Below are 16,888 nucleotides of genomic sequence, written 5' to 3' on the forward strand. Positions count from 1 at the left end.
TTTTTTTTTGAATTACTCAATCGCTAGCGTAATTTTTATGTTATTAAAAAATCTGTAACATTTTTTTAAATGAAAAAAACTTCATATAGTTGTGTTGTGATTTAACATTTTCTAATGTTGGTTTACCATCATGGCTGATAAATTAGGAGTACTGAAGAATCAAGCTACTTCTGATATAACTATTGGTCTGGTATATGTGTGCATGATATAATGATCCAGATCATCATTTATCTTTGGAGTTAATCACGATTCAAGCGAATTTCTAGTTATTTTGTTGGCTCCATTCTGTTTTCTGTTTCCTTTTCTCACATTAATATGGTTCTTAATGAATTATTATAGCTTCGAGTTTTATTTTTCTTTCTAAAATATTCACTGACTCAGATTTAAATGCTGCTGTTTAGGATAAAGATGGAGATAGAGCCGTTCACCATGCAGCTTTTGGAGATGAAGGTGCTGTTATAGAAGTGCTGCACCGAGGCAGCGCTGATCTGAATGCACGAAACAAGCGCCGGCAGACACCACTTCATATTGCTGTCAATAAAGGTCACCTTCAAGTGGTGAAGACTTTATTGGACTTTGGCTGTCATCCCAGTCTTCAGGTAAAACCTTTAAAGGAATATATTCTGCAGGTATTGCTAGGATTCTGTTAAATGGAAGTGTACTAGGTTTTGTGGTAAGCATTCTTTTGTTTTCAGTTCTTTTTTGTATGATCGATCATAGTAAATGATACTGAAGGTATAGACTGTCATGAAATTGGCAGTTATTCCTTCTTAGAAAAGCCTTTTTTAAGAAAGTGTCAGTAAATCGATTTTGTTTGGGGGAGTTGGGGATGGGGACTTGTGAAAATATCAGCTCTGAGTTGATTTGATTTAACTTTATTGATCATGATAGTGAGCTTCACCATTTCATTATAGTTACTTCAGAGGTATCAAAAGTATTTTAATTGTAGCTTAATTTATCTTAGAGTCTGGGTCTAGTCATTAATCCAGTCTTGGAAGATTTTCTGATTTGGAAAAAATATATAGGGTTTTAGGATTGATTTGTAGTAGGACCTAATTTTTGAAGAGTCACCTAAGGAATGATTCTTCCCATCTAAAGTTTTGGCAACCAGGTGAATTAAATTGGATAGATCTCAGAGAAGTAATGAAGAAGAAGAACCAGAGTAATGGGACTGAGGGTTTGAGAAGAACTGAAAGAATCAGAGATTTTGTTTAGCTAGATGGTTACTACGGACTGATATTTCAGAGGTATATCCATTTTGGAACTGATGGAGTCGGGAACCGACAGCTTCTGAGTGGATGGCTGGATTGGAGGATAGGGGGAGGAATTGAGGGGAGTTAATCTGTTGAAGGAGTGGGAATTTATACCTGCTAACTTTTTTTGTCTTGGATGGGAGGCAGACTTATCTGTTGAGAGTGAGTGGGGATTGGTAGGTGTAGAAAGGGTGATTGAGAAGAATGATGAAGGTTTGGAATAGCTACTGTGGGGAACAGAAGGCAGGATAGATGAGGACCTGTAGAAGCTTATGCCAGCCATGTTAAGAGCCCATCTCAAGTTGGAGACTGTGAATTTTTAGTGCCACCAGATAGGCGGATAGAAGTTGGATTGTTGGATTGAACTTGTATTGGGAATTTTTTATGTGTGTGGATGAATATATCACCTGAGATTGGCAAACTTTTTATGTAATGGGCCGGATGATATTTTAGGCTTTCATATGATTTCTATCACAACTGTCCAGCACTGCCATTGTAGCCTGAAAGCTGCTGTAGATAGTACATAAATGGATGTGTGTGGCTGTGTTCCAGTAAAACTATTTACAAAAATAGGTGGAAGACTGGATTTGGCATCTGTGGTATATGCCGTAGGATAGGCTATATATGGCTTTACTGAGAATAGTGTTTATGACTATGATATGAAAAAGGTCTAAATTACCCATTTATCCAAATGACTGATAGTGAATAACAACTTATTGCTAAATCATTGATTAATGAAAAAAGTACCTTGAGAAATAGGTAGACTGAGACCGTCAGATTTTCTTTTTCATTTGTCTTCACTTTGAGTTAACTAGCCACTTTCCTGCCCTTTGAAAACATTTGGATTAATGATTCTCAACTGTGACTGCACAACATAATCATCTGGGGAGCTCTGAAAAACTATTGATGCCTGACTTTCACCCCCAGAGATTCTGGCTTAGTTGGTCTGAAGAACAGCCTGGGTATTGGGATTTTTTAAGAACTCCCCACAGATTCTAAAGTGCAGCCAAGATTGATAACCACTGACTTTAAATTCATTACTATGGGACTCCCAAGACTGGTGTAGGTTTGGTGTGGAATTTTAGAGTATAACAATTAATGGTAGGAATGTGGTATAGCAGGCCATTGTAAGCTAATGAATTGCGGTGGGGGGCAGCTTTTCCACCTCATTTAATTTTGTTATTTGCTAAATTATATTTGAGGGTACTTCTTTGATTTTCTTTTTTATTTTCTTTGGAAAGCTACAGCATGTTTATTGTCTTTTCCATCTAGACTGAGTAGGAATTTCTTTACTATAATGAGGCTAATATTTCTTGCCTGCATTTTAAAATTTAACACACAGCATGTTTTATTAACGTGCTGTTGGATATGGCTTCTGCTTTTGTTTCTTTGTTCAGTAGTTCATTATAAGTATTAACATTACATATAATGATTAATTGAAAAAGAACTAATGAAAGTCTCTTTAAACTTTTTTTAAAAAAAAAGGATTCTGAAGGTGATACCCCTCTTCATGATGCAATAAGTAAGAAACGTGATGATATCCTGGCAGTTCTTCTGGAAGCTGGAGCAGATGTTACCATTACAAATAATAATGGATTTAATGCTCTACACCATGCTGCACTAAGAGGAAATCCCAGGTAAAGATGTCATGTTTTACTATTTTATATGCAATTTAAAAATATTTTCCTGTTGCTGGTTCTCTTTTTCTGATACTTATGAGGAAATAATTTTGGTTTACTTTAATGTTTTAAATTGTTCTAAGGTCTGTGGACGTTATGAACTTCATTAAATAGATCAGTTTTATATGGTTTTTTTTTGGTTAAACTAATACAAGTATTATGAAATGACTATTTAAATATATATTAAATATGGATATAAAGTATCAGGAATACTTGCTTATATTCTAAAGATTTAATTAAAATGCATTCCATTTGGAGATTTATGTTTCTTTCAAGATCATTCTCAGGTGTCCTCTAGCCCCATGTTATTTATTTGCATGGTAATTATTTTTTTAAACTTGTGGCTAAATAACATTAAGTTACCTGATTTCTTTTTAATAATATAATTACCTATAAACTTCTAGTATAGAGGTCCTCCAATCATTGTTATAGTAATAGGTGGTCTACTGAAAAAAGTGCTTGCTGGTTAAAGCTCGAGAAAGACTTTTGGGAAGTCATAGAATTCATAAAGGATCTGTGAAGTCTCACAGAAAAGGAAAATGGTTATTAGCTTTGCTTAACCTAGAACTTTCTATGAGTGAATTTTTTGGAAAAACTTTACCTTGAGAAGCATTTTAGAAAATTCTACATTAGATGTCTTCTGTTTATAGTTGAATCAAGCCCATGTATATTGACTGAGGGAGATATTTACTTAGAAGTTTATTTTCATAATTTAATCTACCCTAAATTTAAAAAAAATGAGATATAGTTGACATATAACATTATATTAGTATCAGGTGTTACAAAATAACGATTTGATATTTGTATATATTGTGAAGTGATCGCCACAGTAAGTCTAGTTAACATCCATCACCACGCATAGTTCCAATTTTTTTTTCTTGTGGTGACGACTTTTAAGACCTATTCTCTTAGCAGCTTTCAAATGTACAATGCAGTATTATTAACTATAAACACCATGAATTCTTATTCATGATGTATATTGCATTTTTACGTCATGTTTCCTTTTACTTTTTTTTTGCTCTTTTTTAGTTTCTTAGGATCACCACTAGAGGGTGAGCACAGAGAACAAAAGGATTTTATTGTGATTGGTAGCTGTAACAATTGGTGTATAATCTAGGATGAAATAAATGACAGTGTTTTAGGTTATATCTTGATTTGTTTTTTCAAATTACAAATATTTGAACACTTCATACGTTGGCACTGTAAAGGAGACACAGTAGTATTATATGTTCCCTGCCTTTCAAATAAAAGATGATAATGACAGCATTTACATGCCTGGCCACTAGTAGTATACATGCATTATCTCATTTCAGTCCTTTGAACAGCTTTTTGAAGCAGGTGTTAATATCCTCATTTTATAGATGAAGCATATGGGGCTTATAAAGAGATGAATTTACTTATTCAAGATCATGCAGCCGACTAGTGGAACAGTTGGAACTTGAGCAAGGTCTATTTGACTTTAGATTCACTGATCTTAGCCACTTTATATTATTTTCTGTGTATTACGGTCTGTATGTGAGGCAAGACTGGAACACGTGGACAGTGAATGACTTAACTAAGAATGTATTAATATATCAAGCTCACTTCTTGTGCTTCATGAGCCTGTCTTTCTAACTTTATCTCCTGCTGATTAAAATCCCTCTGCCCAACTTGCCCTTCAGCTACATTATACTACTCTCTCTCCCTAAAATTGTCTGCTCTCTTCCTTCATTTATTAAGCATTTTCTTTCACTAAGATGCCCTTATCCCTTCTTTTTCTTAACCAGCTCTCTTCCAGAGCTCCTATGTATCATCACTGAAGTTATTTTCTGTTTGCTCTATACTTCCTTGTTCTGTGTTTTTGTTTTGTTGCACTTATAATCTGCTTTGTGCTGTCGCTTAGTATGTGCATTTTTATGTTTCTTTCTGTTAAAATTGTGGGCACAAATATTTATCTGTGTATCTCCTGTAATGCCTTGACTATACTGGGGACTCAATACATGTTAGCCTTAATTTGACAGTCAGGACAGTGTTAGATATCACAGGAGTATATGATCAATTAAAATATAAATTCTGTAGAGAAACGGTCAAGAGTTGAAACAAAGCAATTATTTCAAATTAGGATGGTCAAAAAGAGATTTTATTGAGGGAATTTAATTTAGGTTATAATATTTTTAAGTTATAAAGTTTAAGATAGACTGAAAATTAAAGTGTTTAGGAAGTAACTTTTAAATATTTTGAATTGTTTAACTTTATTGAGAATAGGCATAGTATATTTAATAATGTTGAGCCTATACAAGGAGGAAAAAAAATACTACTTCTGTTTCTTTAATTCTTGAGAATTCCTCTGGAAATTTATAACAGTGACTCCTCCAAACAGATAATTGGTGTCAGGTGACACAAAAAAGAAAGGGAAAAAAACTTCCATTCTACAACAAAGTGGTGCTTTAGTTAAAGGTACACACTTCTTTATTCCTATTTCCTTAAGACATTTTATGCAGTTTTGACTGTACATTGTCCAATAAAGTGTGATTTTAATTGGACACAAAAGAATATCAGAAGATAACACAAGTTATATATTGGTTGTAATTGTAACTTGGGTTGTTTTGAGTTCTTTTTTTTCCATATCAAGTTTCGTATTCTTAAAATTGGCTTTTCTATCCTGGTACTGACCAGTGATGTTTTAAGACAGAAAAAACCATTTTAACTCAGAATTAGGGAAAAAAAAAAAAAAGTCTTCTCATTTTACAACTGAGGAAACATGTTTGGAGAGGTGAAATATCTACATAAGTAAAAAGGTAGCAATGCTTATTAGTATTTTGTTTCTTTTTTGAGGATTAAAGTCTTTTGGTTCAGGGTCAGAAGAATTAGATACCTTCTGTTTAAGTCTGTCTATAAGATGCTCTGCAGTGTCATCATCTCCTTTTCCACCTTACCTATCAATGTTCTATTAAATAGCAGGAAAATTAAATGCTAGTCATATGGAAGGTAGTGACTCAACATTTCTGGAGTTTTATTTTATATAATGTTACATTTTTCTTTAATTTAAAAATGTACGTGCCCACACTGTGACATTCCTGTTATGGTTTCAGGTGACCTTCCCAGATATTTTCTTCCTTTGAAGGAAGTTTTGTTTTTTTAAAATTGTGTGGCATAGTCTACATTTCAATACCATTTCTCTTCTGAAGGATAAGAAATTTAATACCAAGAGACCATAAATGAATAAAATAATTTTATTTGAAAGCCTTATGTCATCCACACATTTTTCATAAAGCTGTTTATAAACATTATTTACCATTATGACTCTTCCAAGTAGAATTAACAGTAACAAATTATTTGATTTAAACCACAATCTGAGTAATTTAAATAAGTTGAAATTAGTTGATGTGATTGATATTGATAAATGAAAACGCTGGCTGTCCTGTAGTAATCAATGCATAGCTACAGCTGGTTGAAGGGGACCAAATCCATTGAAGAGGCGATTTGGTTCCATTTTACCAGCTCTAGCAAAGCATTGCAGTGCCGCTAGTTTGGGACCCAGAACAGTTAAAATGTTCTTTATTTGAAAAATTATGGTTATGTTCCTTCCACAGATGTTAAGAGATTCTCATATCAGTATTTCAGCCATTGAATGTAAAACTTTATGTTTTGAAGGCACTTTTCCTACTATTTCCTACTCTAGTCGTGCAGAAATCTTTACCCTTTAACACATCTTTAGTGCATTAAGGAGTTATCAATGTACGTCTTTATTTTTAACACTTTTGCTTAGTTCTTAAATTCAGACAGTGACCTGTTTCAAAACCCACACCATGTAAAAGAGCAAATAGATCTTGATGTGTATCAGAGTAATTTTATCTATTTATCTTTGGGCAGTAAACCAAATAAGTAAGCGAAATAGGTTAGGGAAGAGCACTGCTTAGTCATACTTTTCTCCTGCCGCTGCTTTTTTAAGTATTATACTTAAGGACTAACAGCAGGTTGCTGACGGGGTGGAGGAATGAGTAGCCTTAAGAAAGTACCTCTGCGCTTTGGTTTATAAATAGATGACACGTATATTCGGTGTATTGCTTAGACTTGTGTTGGAAGGAACTGCCATGCATGATAGCTTATTTTTCTTTCTTTTTGCTTATGTAGTGTTACTAATCATAGGTTAATAATTTAACCCTTTTAAAGGTCTAGTTCCTTGACTGAATTCTCTGTCATTTTGGGTACAGCTTGCCTAGTTACTTCTCATTATCAGCTTAATAATACATTGACTTGTGGTTAGTAATAATCATGAATTTGAGTATTAAAACTACCATTAAAACTCAGTAGAACAAATTTTTGTTATAAGGGGATTTCAGTATTGGGAAGGTATGTCTTCTGAAAATACTTGCTTGAAATAAAAGTTTGAGCAATTTATAGTTTGCCTATAAGTGCTCTCAGTGAAATATAAAGAAATAGTTATCTGTTTTGAACCAAACTGGGAGAAGGTCAACACTAATTCAGGCAATATTCAAACAATTCTCATATTAAGTATATTCTCCATCTGTTGGTTGATGAGTATCATGCTGCGGGTGAAATTAATGTGACTACAATTATTTCCATCATTTATTCTAATAGAAATGAAACAGGTGTTAAATTGCGTGGACTTCAGTGCTGATGATAGTAATAAAACTGGCTTCTATTTTTACTAGTTATATGGGAGCCTTTTAGCAGATCCAGTTGCTCAAGTGTGCTTTTGGATGGCAGTTCAGTTTCATATACTGGCCATATCGGGGCAAGGAGAGGCCGTGGAAAAAAAATAGTACAGCATTTGATAATGTCAGCATCTGTTATCCCTGTCAGCGAGACAGTTGAAATGTTTGAGTTACACCAGTGTCAGCAGATGCCCAGAGTTTAATATGTACTCAGTTAAAAATGAACAGCTGATCTAAGTGATAGATGTGACATTTTAGAGTGATTGAAAATACTCTTAGGTATGTTAAGTTAAACTTGTAAGCACTAGAATCAGTGTATAATTTTACTTTTTCAAATGAATAACAACAGATGCTATAATTTTATTTTCTAGGGATTATATACTCTTAATATTGTAGCAACGAGATTCTTAGTTGCTGGGATGTTTTAAAATAATTATTAAAAACATTTATACCTATAGAATGAGGAATATAATTGTTTATTATAAAACATGGGTGTAGTAATACCCTTTGAGTAGTTTTATAGAGGAACCTCTATTTTTGAGGTATATATTGTCAGTTTTTGGTATTTAGGGCATGTGTAATTAAACTTAACAAATGGAATATGCAGCTTTGCCATTCTCTTTGTAGAAGATCAGAAAGAAGGGCTATTCTTGAGTGAGTTAAGCTTTGAACTGATTTTTTCTTTGAAAATGTGGAATTTTAAAATTATGAATTTTTGTAACTTCCAATAAATATTCAATAATTTATATGCTACCATATCTAATAGTCATTCTCTCATTCTTTATAATCTGCCGATAAAATGAAAATCATCTTTTGACAATTATCTTGTTGTCTTATTAAACAGAAAATTGGATAACCTTATAGCCATTTCTATTCAACTGTGACACAAAAAAGTTATACATGTAATACATGTCTGAATACTCCAGTCAAAATAAAACTTTTAGTAAGAAATGATTAGAATATATGAATATTAGTATTTCTTTTTTCAAAGTCTATTATAGTAGCTTAAAGTAGGTACTACTTATAAATTGTTGCTAAGAGCTATATCATGTATAATTTATTAGTATATAAATATAGTACAAAATAAATTTTATATAAAATACAAAAAAGTATTTTAATTATCTAACATACTATAAATAGTAAGTCTATCATATTTATAAAAAATTGAATTATAATTGCATAGTACTAATAAAAGATGGTTATTCTTTCTGTATAAATTGGTTTCTTGACTATAGTGTTTTCATTTTATGTGCCCTCTTTGGAGAAAGCAAATTCAAGGATAATATAGATAATAAATTAATTTATTTTAAATATTTGGCAGTCTGTGACCAATGTGCCCTGTTGACTTACAGCTATTTCCCAGAATTTTGTCATTTTTTATGAATAAATCTTATGTCTTGATTCATTCTAAGTACTTACACAGCATTGAAAGTGGAGACTGGATTAGGGAGAAGGACAAGGACCAGTTTTTTTTCTTCTGAGAGCAGAATTTTACTTGAAAGCTAGCCTTTTAAAATCATAACTATGTCTATAGCTTTCAAAAAGAAAACCTAAAACAGCAAAACTTGCTTCAGAAATTCCTCTAATATTATTAAATTATAAATTTATCAAAATATGAAGAAGAGCTGTTGAAATGCAAATGAAGTTGGCTTTTGTTAAATCAGTCAACACTACTAATATGATATTAATTTAAATTAATGTCAAATTGTGGAGACAGAAAATAGGTCATGTGTATCCCTCATCGTTTTGTACTAGTAATACTCTTTTTTGTATTCAAATTTTAATCATGTGAAACTTAATTTAAAAAATGTAAAATGTATGCATAACTTAAAATATTTAAAAGGAATTTCATGATAATTTTAAATCTACTTCAGTAAAACTTTTTTTCTTCACAGAATATAAATCTTAGCAACATTTAATTTCCATCTGTAAGTAGTAGGTACATTTTTCTGGTGTTAGTATTGCCAAAGGTCATCTCTTTGATATTAGGTTAATTTACCATATGAAGGTCATTCACATAGCTGCATTCTAGTTCCCTCTTGGCGGTTTATTGCCTACCAAAAATACATACTTCTTTACATTCCATAGCATTGTATGTTCATATGGGTACATAAAGAAGTATGTACTCTGAGTAGGTATTACTAAGTTGTTAGCTGTAAAAACACGAAATGTTTTATTTTCCCATTTGTTAGTAAAACATTCAGCTTACTGATGGAGAGAAATGGTAGATCATTTGCAGAGACTATCAAAGACTAAACTTTATAACAGATTTACCTGAGGCATGGCATTAGTGCCATTCATGGTTCCTTGTTTTTGGTGGACATACACTTTTAAACTTTGACCAGTTATCTGTTGAACTTTGTCCTGGTTTGGTTCTGCAAGAGATCCATAGTACCAGTGGGGATTTACAGAGTATATTTCAGATATTGGTAAGATCAGCCTAGTGTTTCTTCATAGTCTTCAGAGGAAATTTCTTCTTATTCTGTAGTTTGCTTCTAGATCCTACAAGTAGACAATAATTAATTTGGTGCAAATTCTTTTTACAAACTAAATGTCTTATTAAAAACTTAACAGCCAATTAGTACTTCTGATATTAACTCTAAAGTTGAAAAGACAAGGAGAAAAACCCGATCTTTTTAGGGTGTGAATGAACTGAATTTTTAAAGATGATGATTTCTTTTGTTAGTTTTTTTAAGGTCATAGATAAGAACTCATGATCATTTGAAAACGTCTTTGTTGTCCCTTTCTTTTTATTAGTTACTTACCTGAATTTTGCACTTTGGTGCTCCTTTTGGGTTAAATATAAATTTAGATAGATGAATTAATATCTAATTTTGGTGAATTGAGTTGTTTTGATTCTTTGATTTTTTTTTAATATAAAGGATAAGTACCAGAACAGTACTGTCCAAAGTCTCACTTAAAAACAGCCAAAAGGTATTAGCCTATGAGCAGTTGAGTTTTAGCTTGATCATTGAGCATGAAAAGAAATTGTAATTGGTGAGTTGCCTTTTATTATTGTGGTATTAAAAGGTTAATTTAAAAGAAAACCATGAGAAATTTTCCTATTTGAGAAAGGAAGGGAAGAAAAGACACAGAAAGTAGAATTTCTGCAGCCTGTGATAAAAAGCTAGTGCAGCTTAGAGAGAGCAAATCAGAATGTAGCAGCAGATAGCCCAGTACTACAGCAGTTTCAGCAATGCAGAGTTAGAATTTCACCATGCACATTCTGATTTATTTTTGTGCCCAACTATTAGAGTTGGCATTAAAAAGTATTTTGTGATCTACCAAGTATCTTGGTTGACTAAACCTTGAAATAGTTAATAGTTTTTAAACGGTAGTATACTTTGGAAGCAGGATGTGATTTACTAGGGATGCAAAACCACCATTTAATCTGAAACAATAAAAACGAACTCTTTAATAACGTAAATGACAGGAATGGATTTGTACAAGTTTGAGATCAAGAGTTACCTGTCATGATATTTAACAGCGTTCCTTTTTATTACTACATAAGCTCTCTACTTGAACTGTGAAACTAGGCTGTGCCCAGATAGAATTTAATCTAACAATAAAAACATGTATCGAGTCAGTAATAGGTAAGCATGCAGAAAGTCATAAGCATCCTTAAAAGTACAGGCCTGTGGTGCTGTGTTACCTGTAAGCTTAGTGTCATGCAGCGTTAGCAGCAGGAAGAGAGATAAAGACCTAGAGAGTCACATCAGCAGCAGCCATCTCATCTTGATTGTTTCTTCACTCTATTTGCTGAATTAGCGCTTCTTTTCATGAGCCGGGTGAAGTAAGGGGGAAGAAACAGTGAACACAGAACCTCACCTTTTAAGATAAATTTGAAAAACAAATGAACAAACAAAAATAAGTCAGCCATCTTTTCCCTCTCCCTTCCCTTATGCTTAAGGGAAAAGAAAAAAAACTACAGTAAAATTGAATCAGCGTTGGCCATTTGATTTGGAATGTCGTATTACTAGTATTGCACAGTTATAAGCACCTTGTATCTGCTGGACAGAAAGTTAAGCTACGGAGGAAGGTTGCTACAACAGCCAAGAAAATGAACCTCACTTATTTCTCAGATGGAATGCTTCAGAATTGGGGAAAAAGTTGCAGAGGAGGTTAATTTTATAATCTAAAAAAGACATAAAAACCCAACAAAAACCAAAACACACCTTGCTCCCCCCAAGTAACTGTAGACATTCACCCTGTTTTCTTTGCGCACCAGAATACATTGGGGTCTTCTGACTTCTGAGGAAATATTCTGCATCTTTCTTGCTGTGAGATTTTTTTTGTTTGTTTTAGTTTCCAGGATTAAATGGTAGATCTGTATTGAAGCTACCTTGTCATATCCCGAGGTCAAGTCTGCAAGCAAGGTCAGGACTTCCACATGGTCACTACAAAGGTTAACTTATATTCTTCCCTCAGTGGCCACAGGCTGAACTGTTACAGCTTTATAGGCAGCTAAGCATTTGAAACATGCACTCCCAGGCAAACAGACTCTCTTGTGCCTCTCTCTTCCCTGACCATATTTAGTCAACCATAGCAAAAAATAGTCTCTCAGCTGTCGATTGTCGATCCAGAAGCTGAGGAAGCCTCTATCTTGCTTTCTGCCTATTGATTGTTCATCCTGCGGTCCAAACACTGCCTTGCCATTTGTCCTGCCTTTTTTTTTTCCCAAAGCACTGCCAAATAAAGCGGTCTCTCATGTTTCCACTTACACATCCCAGATTTTCACTGAGCTTGCGCTGAGACTAGGAAAGCCTGATGCGGCTGTCACTAAACTTAGATGCACTGCAGAGAAAAAAAGAAAGAGGAAAAGTATTACCCTGGTTAGTAGCAAGACAGTCTTTAGACAGATATGGAACAAGTAAAATCCCTCTGCTGCCAAAATATGTTTCATGACCTGATTTTTTTATTGGTAAAAAATCAGGATAATGATATTTTATACAGCTAAAGGCCTGAAGGGATTTTGTAATGTTACCTTTTAGAGCTAATTGTTGCTATACACTCTTTTTAAATTTAATAAATAATATTTGAATGGCAAATTCGTAAAAATGGTAAGTAGAACCTATATATTGAGGGTGGAGAGAGATCACTAAGGAAGAAAGGAGTAATGTGTAAATGAAATCTTGGAAATGCTACTTAAAACTTTTAATTCATTGTCAATTTGAGTAAATTGTTTTGTAGTACTTAGGTGAGAAACAGTGTCTGGAATGCTTTTGAGTAATTGTGTACTTCTGTATTGAAACTATATATACTTATATAACTATTAAAATGCATTAGTTAAATTTTATTTTATGCTCAAATATGAAGTGGTTTTTTCCTCCCTTCTACATTGCCATTCCACTTTTATTTTCTGAAATAGCATGTAGGCATGATCATGACACACTTTACTGCAGACTTAAATAGTCATTAACCTATATGTAACTTTGCCACATAGTGTATGTTGCAGAGGAAAAATACTTTTGCTATAAATTTAATGGCATATTTACCATAAATTTTAATATTGAAGTTTATTTTTTAGCCAAGGAGAAAAAAATATAACATCAAATTCCACAAACCTATGGAGATACAATTTAAGATCTTACAAACCTAAGAATGCCCAAGAGAAACCAACTATGCCTTGTTCTTAATTCAAATATAGTCTCTTAAGTATCGATTCAGTTAAGAATCAAGAAAAACGGTTATCAGTTTTCTGAGCTTATTCTCCTAGAAGGGAAATTTGTCCTCGACATTCTTTTTGTCTTTAGCATTTAATAACGTAGCAGTTTAATTTTTTTGGATGGCTATTTTAAAACAGTGACATAAAGAATGCTTCTATAGATATTTGGCAGTTTTAAAGAGTCAGCTTTTCTAGATATTGAAATAATTTTAGACACATTGTGATAAGATGACACATCTCAGAGTGTTAAGATAGGTTAATTTTCGGGTTTCTAAATTACCCCATATTTGCTGACCATTTTGTAGCAGTAAAAGTACCCCCCCCCCAAGCAAACACTCATATAGTGTATGAAGGTCCAGGTACTCTTCTAAGCCCTTTAAAATTTTCATAACGATCCTATGAAATAGGATTTGTGATTCTTCTCACATTTTATAGATGAGGAAACTGAGGCACAGAAGGTAAGTAACCTGCTCAAGTCATTAGCTCTTCAGTTTGCTGGTGCCAGAATGTGAGCCCAGGTAGTTTGGCTTCAGACTGAGATCTTCACCACTGTGCCTGCTGTTGCTCTGGTTTCTGAAAATGCAAGTAGTTAGGGAATGGACTCTTGGGGACTGGAACATAAACCAAAAATGTAGCATGGTGAGCATTCTTGCTCAGAAAGATGGTTGTTCATTTGATTGTTTCTTCTTTTGTTCCATTCAGCTAAACTTTGAGCACCTAACACTGGGTGCACAAAGCGGGTATAAAGATAAGTAAACTACGCTTCCCTGCCTTACATCATAGAAGAGATCATTTTGGTTGTCTTATTTTAGGAACGATCGAGTACTCACCTGTACAGCTCTCCCGTAGGCTGCATTGTCATTACATATGTCTCTCATTTTGAGCTAAATTCTACTACATTACCAAATTCCTAGTTAATGAATTTAAGCTAAATTAATGAACCTTTTAATTACTGTCTGTCAAAAAAGAGTTTGTGGGAAGAAAATTAAAGCACACCAAAAAAAAAGAATTAAAAAACATTTGAGTCATGTCTATCACTATAAATAGATGAAAGAAAATAAAAATTACCCATACTCATTTACTAAAGTGATGATCACAGATAGCATTTTGGTATATACCCTCCTAGACTTCTTGTCTCCATCCATTTAGGTAGGGGTGTGTATTGAATAAAAATGTATTCAGACCGTTACATTCTAACATGGTTTTAGCATGCCCTACAGAACTTCTACTTGGGATTCATCAACTTTTTTATTAAGTTTCTTTATGGATTCTGGACTAACATGCTTAAACTATATTTGAGGGGTTGTTCTTTAACTCAGCAAGCATTTTTTGAACACCTAATATGTGCTGTTGTGCCGTTCTAATGTCTTTTTACATTAAGTAATACTAATATGTAAGGCCTCCTCAGTTTAGCTACTGTGGTTTATTTGGAAAAATGTTGCCCATCTCTGAAGAAAGATTGCAAAGCATGGCAGGTCCTAAAAATGGACCCAGCGCCATTTGACTGTTACATACCATGCAGACAGCTGCTTGTCCCCTCTGCTTCTTAGAACTCATTTGTTCATCATTCAGCAAACGTTTGAGTATTACCATGTGCCAGGGATTATGCTAGGCACCACTATTAGTTGTTCCGGAACTTAATGCTTCTTTGGCAGTATTCACAAATGCCTGCTTAACTGGTAGTAAGATCTTATCCTTAAATTATCCATGTCCTTAACCTTTGGAAAACAACCAGACTGAGAAATAAAGAAGAGTGTTTGAACGTTAGGGAAAGTATCTTCAAATCTCATACTGTGCTCCACAAGTGAGAGTCTATTGGCTTAGTATAATTATTGATTTATTGAGCTGTAACACCCTTATCCCGGCAACTCTATGGGCCTCAGTTCTTGCAACCTAACAACAGAATCCTCTTAATTAACTAAGGTTCTGTGGGGAACAGCTGACCTTTGGTTATATTGTGGGTTCCTCAGATTGTCTACCCCATGAGAAGAAAGGAGACAGACCCCTCAGAGCTGCTCTGGACATGAGGGTGAGGGGACCAGGGGCTATTCTGTTTTTTTCTTAACTCATCTTGCAGGCTAGGCCCAAAGATTGGCTTTTTTCTTGAGGCATCATATTATTTGTTTGTGTTTGTTTGCTTTTTGTGGGGGGAAGATCAGGAATGAACATTAATTAGCAGCTTTCTAATTAAGATGAGAGGGTTATAGGTCTCTGTTAAAATTAATCTACCTCAAATCTCCAGTGTAGAAGAATTCTAAATAATTTATGTGGATATTCCACCTTCAAGGAAGTGGAGCATCACTTTCCACTCAAGTTTAGGCTGCGCATAGTGACTTCTTTCCAAAGAGTGTGTGGTATATTTTAGTGTTCTATAGTATAGAAAAGGGGAAAAAGAGTAATTCTGTGATGGAGAAACCTCACAAACACTACCTCAGCCAGATGATCAAGGTTAACATCGACAGTGATAAGTCATGTTTATAGTGTGTACCCTTGATGTGACGTGATGAAGAGGCACTACCTTTGAGACCTTCTTCTTCAAAACTCATAACCCCAGTGTAATCATGGGAAAACACCAGACAGATTCCAACTGAGGGACAGTCTACAAAATAACTGATTAGTACTCCTCAACATTGTCAACATCATCAAAAACAAGGAAAGTCTAAGAAACTGTCACAGCCAAGGGGAGCCTAAGGAGCCATGACAACTAAATGTAATGTGGTATTCTGGGGCAGAAAAAGAACATGAAATAAAACTAAGGAAGTTGGAATGAAGTAGTTAATAGCAGTCAGTGCTGGTTCATTAATTAACAAATGTACCATACTAATGTACAATATTAACAGTAGAGGTGAGGAACTCTCTGCAGTATCTTCACAATTCTCTGTAACTCTACAGTGGTTCTGAAATAAAAGTTTATTTAGAAACAGCAAAAACAAAAATTTACCCACTCCTGGCTAGTTGACCATTGACTTTTACATTAATTTTGATTTGGGGCTATCTGCAATATTTTATCACAACTTAAACCATTTAATCAGGAGTTGATTTTGTTATAATTCAGTTATCAACAAAATAGTAAGTTTAGTCTCATATTCTTTTAAAAGTATATTAGAACAAAAAGTATATATCAGAATAAATTTTATCGAGACCAATCATATCTTAAAAAGATTTAGTTATTTTAAAGGAAGCCTTTTTTTTTTTTTTACGCGGGCCTCTCACTGTTGTGGCCTCTCCCGTTGCGGAGCACAAGCTCCGGACGCGCAGGCTCAGCGGCCATGGCTCACGGGCCCAGCCGCTCCGCGGCATGGGGGATCTTCCTGAACCGGGGCACAAACCCAGGTCCCCTGCATCAGCAGGCGGACTCTCAGCCACTGCGCCACCAGGGAAGCCCTAAAGGAAGCCTTTTTAATTTGAGTGCTGATAATTTTGAATTTGTGAAAATTGTGAAATGATTAGATTTGTGTGGAAGGGGTATAGAGGATAGATTAGGAAGGGGGCTGTTACAGATGTTCAGAGGAAAGGTAATGAAAGCCTATATAAAGAATATTGGGGCCCCTGGGAAAGAATAGTTTAGTTTTAAAAGGGAAAACCAAGAGAACAAATTGAACACAGGAGTAAGAAGGGAGGAAAGGGTCTAGA

At 34.2% G+C, this 16,888-nt stretch overlaps 1 protein-coding gene and 1 long non-coding RNA gene across 3 annotated transcripts in view; one reads left to right on the forward strand and one right to left on the reverse strand.

The window, feature by feature from the left end:
* The window catches only part of LOC309830723, a 42,711-nt gene extending 30,705 nt beyond the window's left edge, over nucleotides 1-12,006 (reverse strand). Inside the window, exons 1-2 of one of the 2 annotated variants that reach the window (XR_014297527.1) lie at nucleotides 11,293-12,006; nucleotides 9,865-10,092 (exon numbers count right to left, since the gene is read on the reverse strand). This is a non-coding gene — a long non-coding RNA (uncharacterized lncRNA). Of the gene's footprint in view, nucleotides 1-9,864 lie in introns of both variants that reach the window. The other variant, XR_014297528.1, reaches the window with a different exon arrangement.
* The window catches only part of MIB1 (MIB E3 ubiquitin protein ligase 1), a 119,237-nt gene that overhangs the window by 62,734 nt on the left and 39,615 nt on the right, over nucleotides 1-16,888 (forward strand). Inside the window, exons 11-12 of the mRNA XM_082667446.1 lie at nucleotides 402-599; nucleotides 2,739-2,890. Coding sequence (XP_082523572.1) covers nucleotides 402-599; nucleotides 2,739-2,890 — 350 coding nt within the window. The remainder of the gene's footprint in view (nucleotides 1-401; nucleotides 600-2,738; nucleotides 2,891-16,888) is intronic.

The sequence above is a fragment of the Grampus griseus genome (genome assembly GCF_964374135.1).
Source record: "Grampus griseus genome assembly, chromosome: 12".
Taxonomy (NCBI): Eukaryota; Metazoa; Chordata; class Mammalia; order Artiodactyla; family Delphinidae; genus Grampus; species Grampus griseus.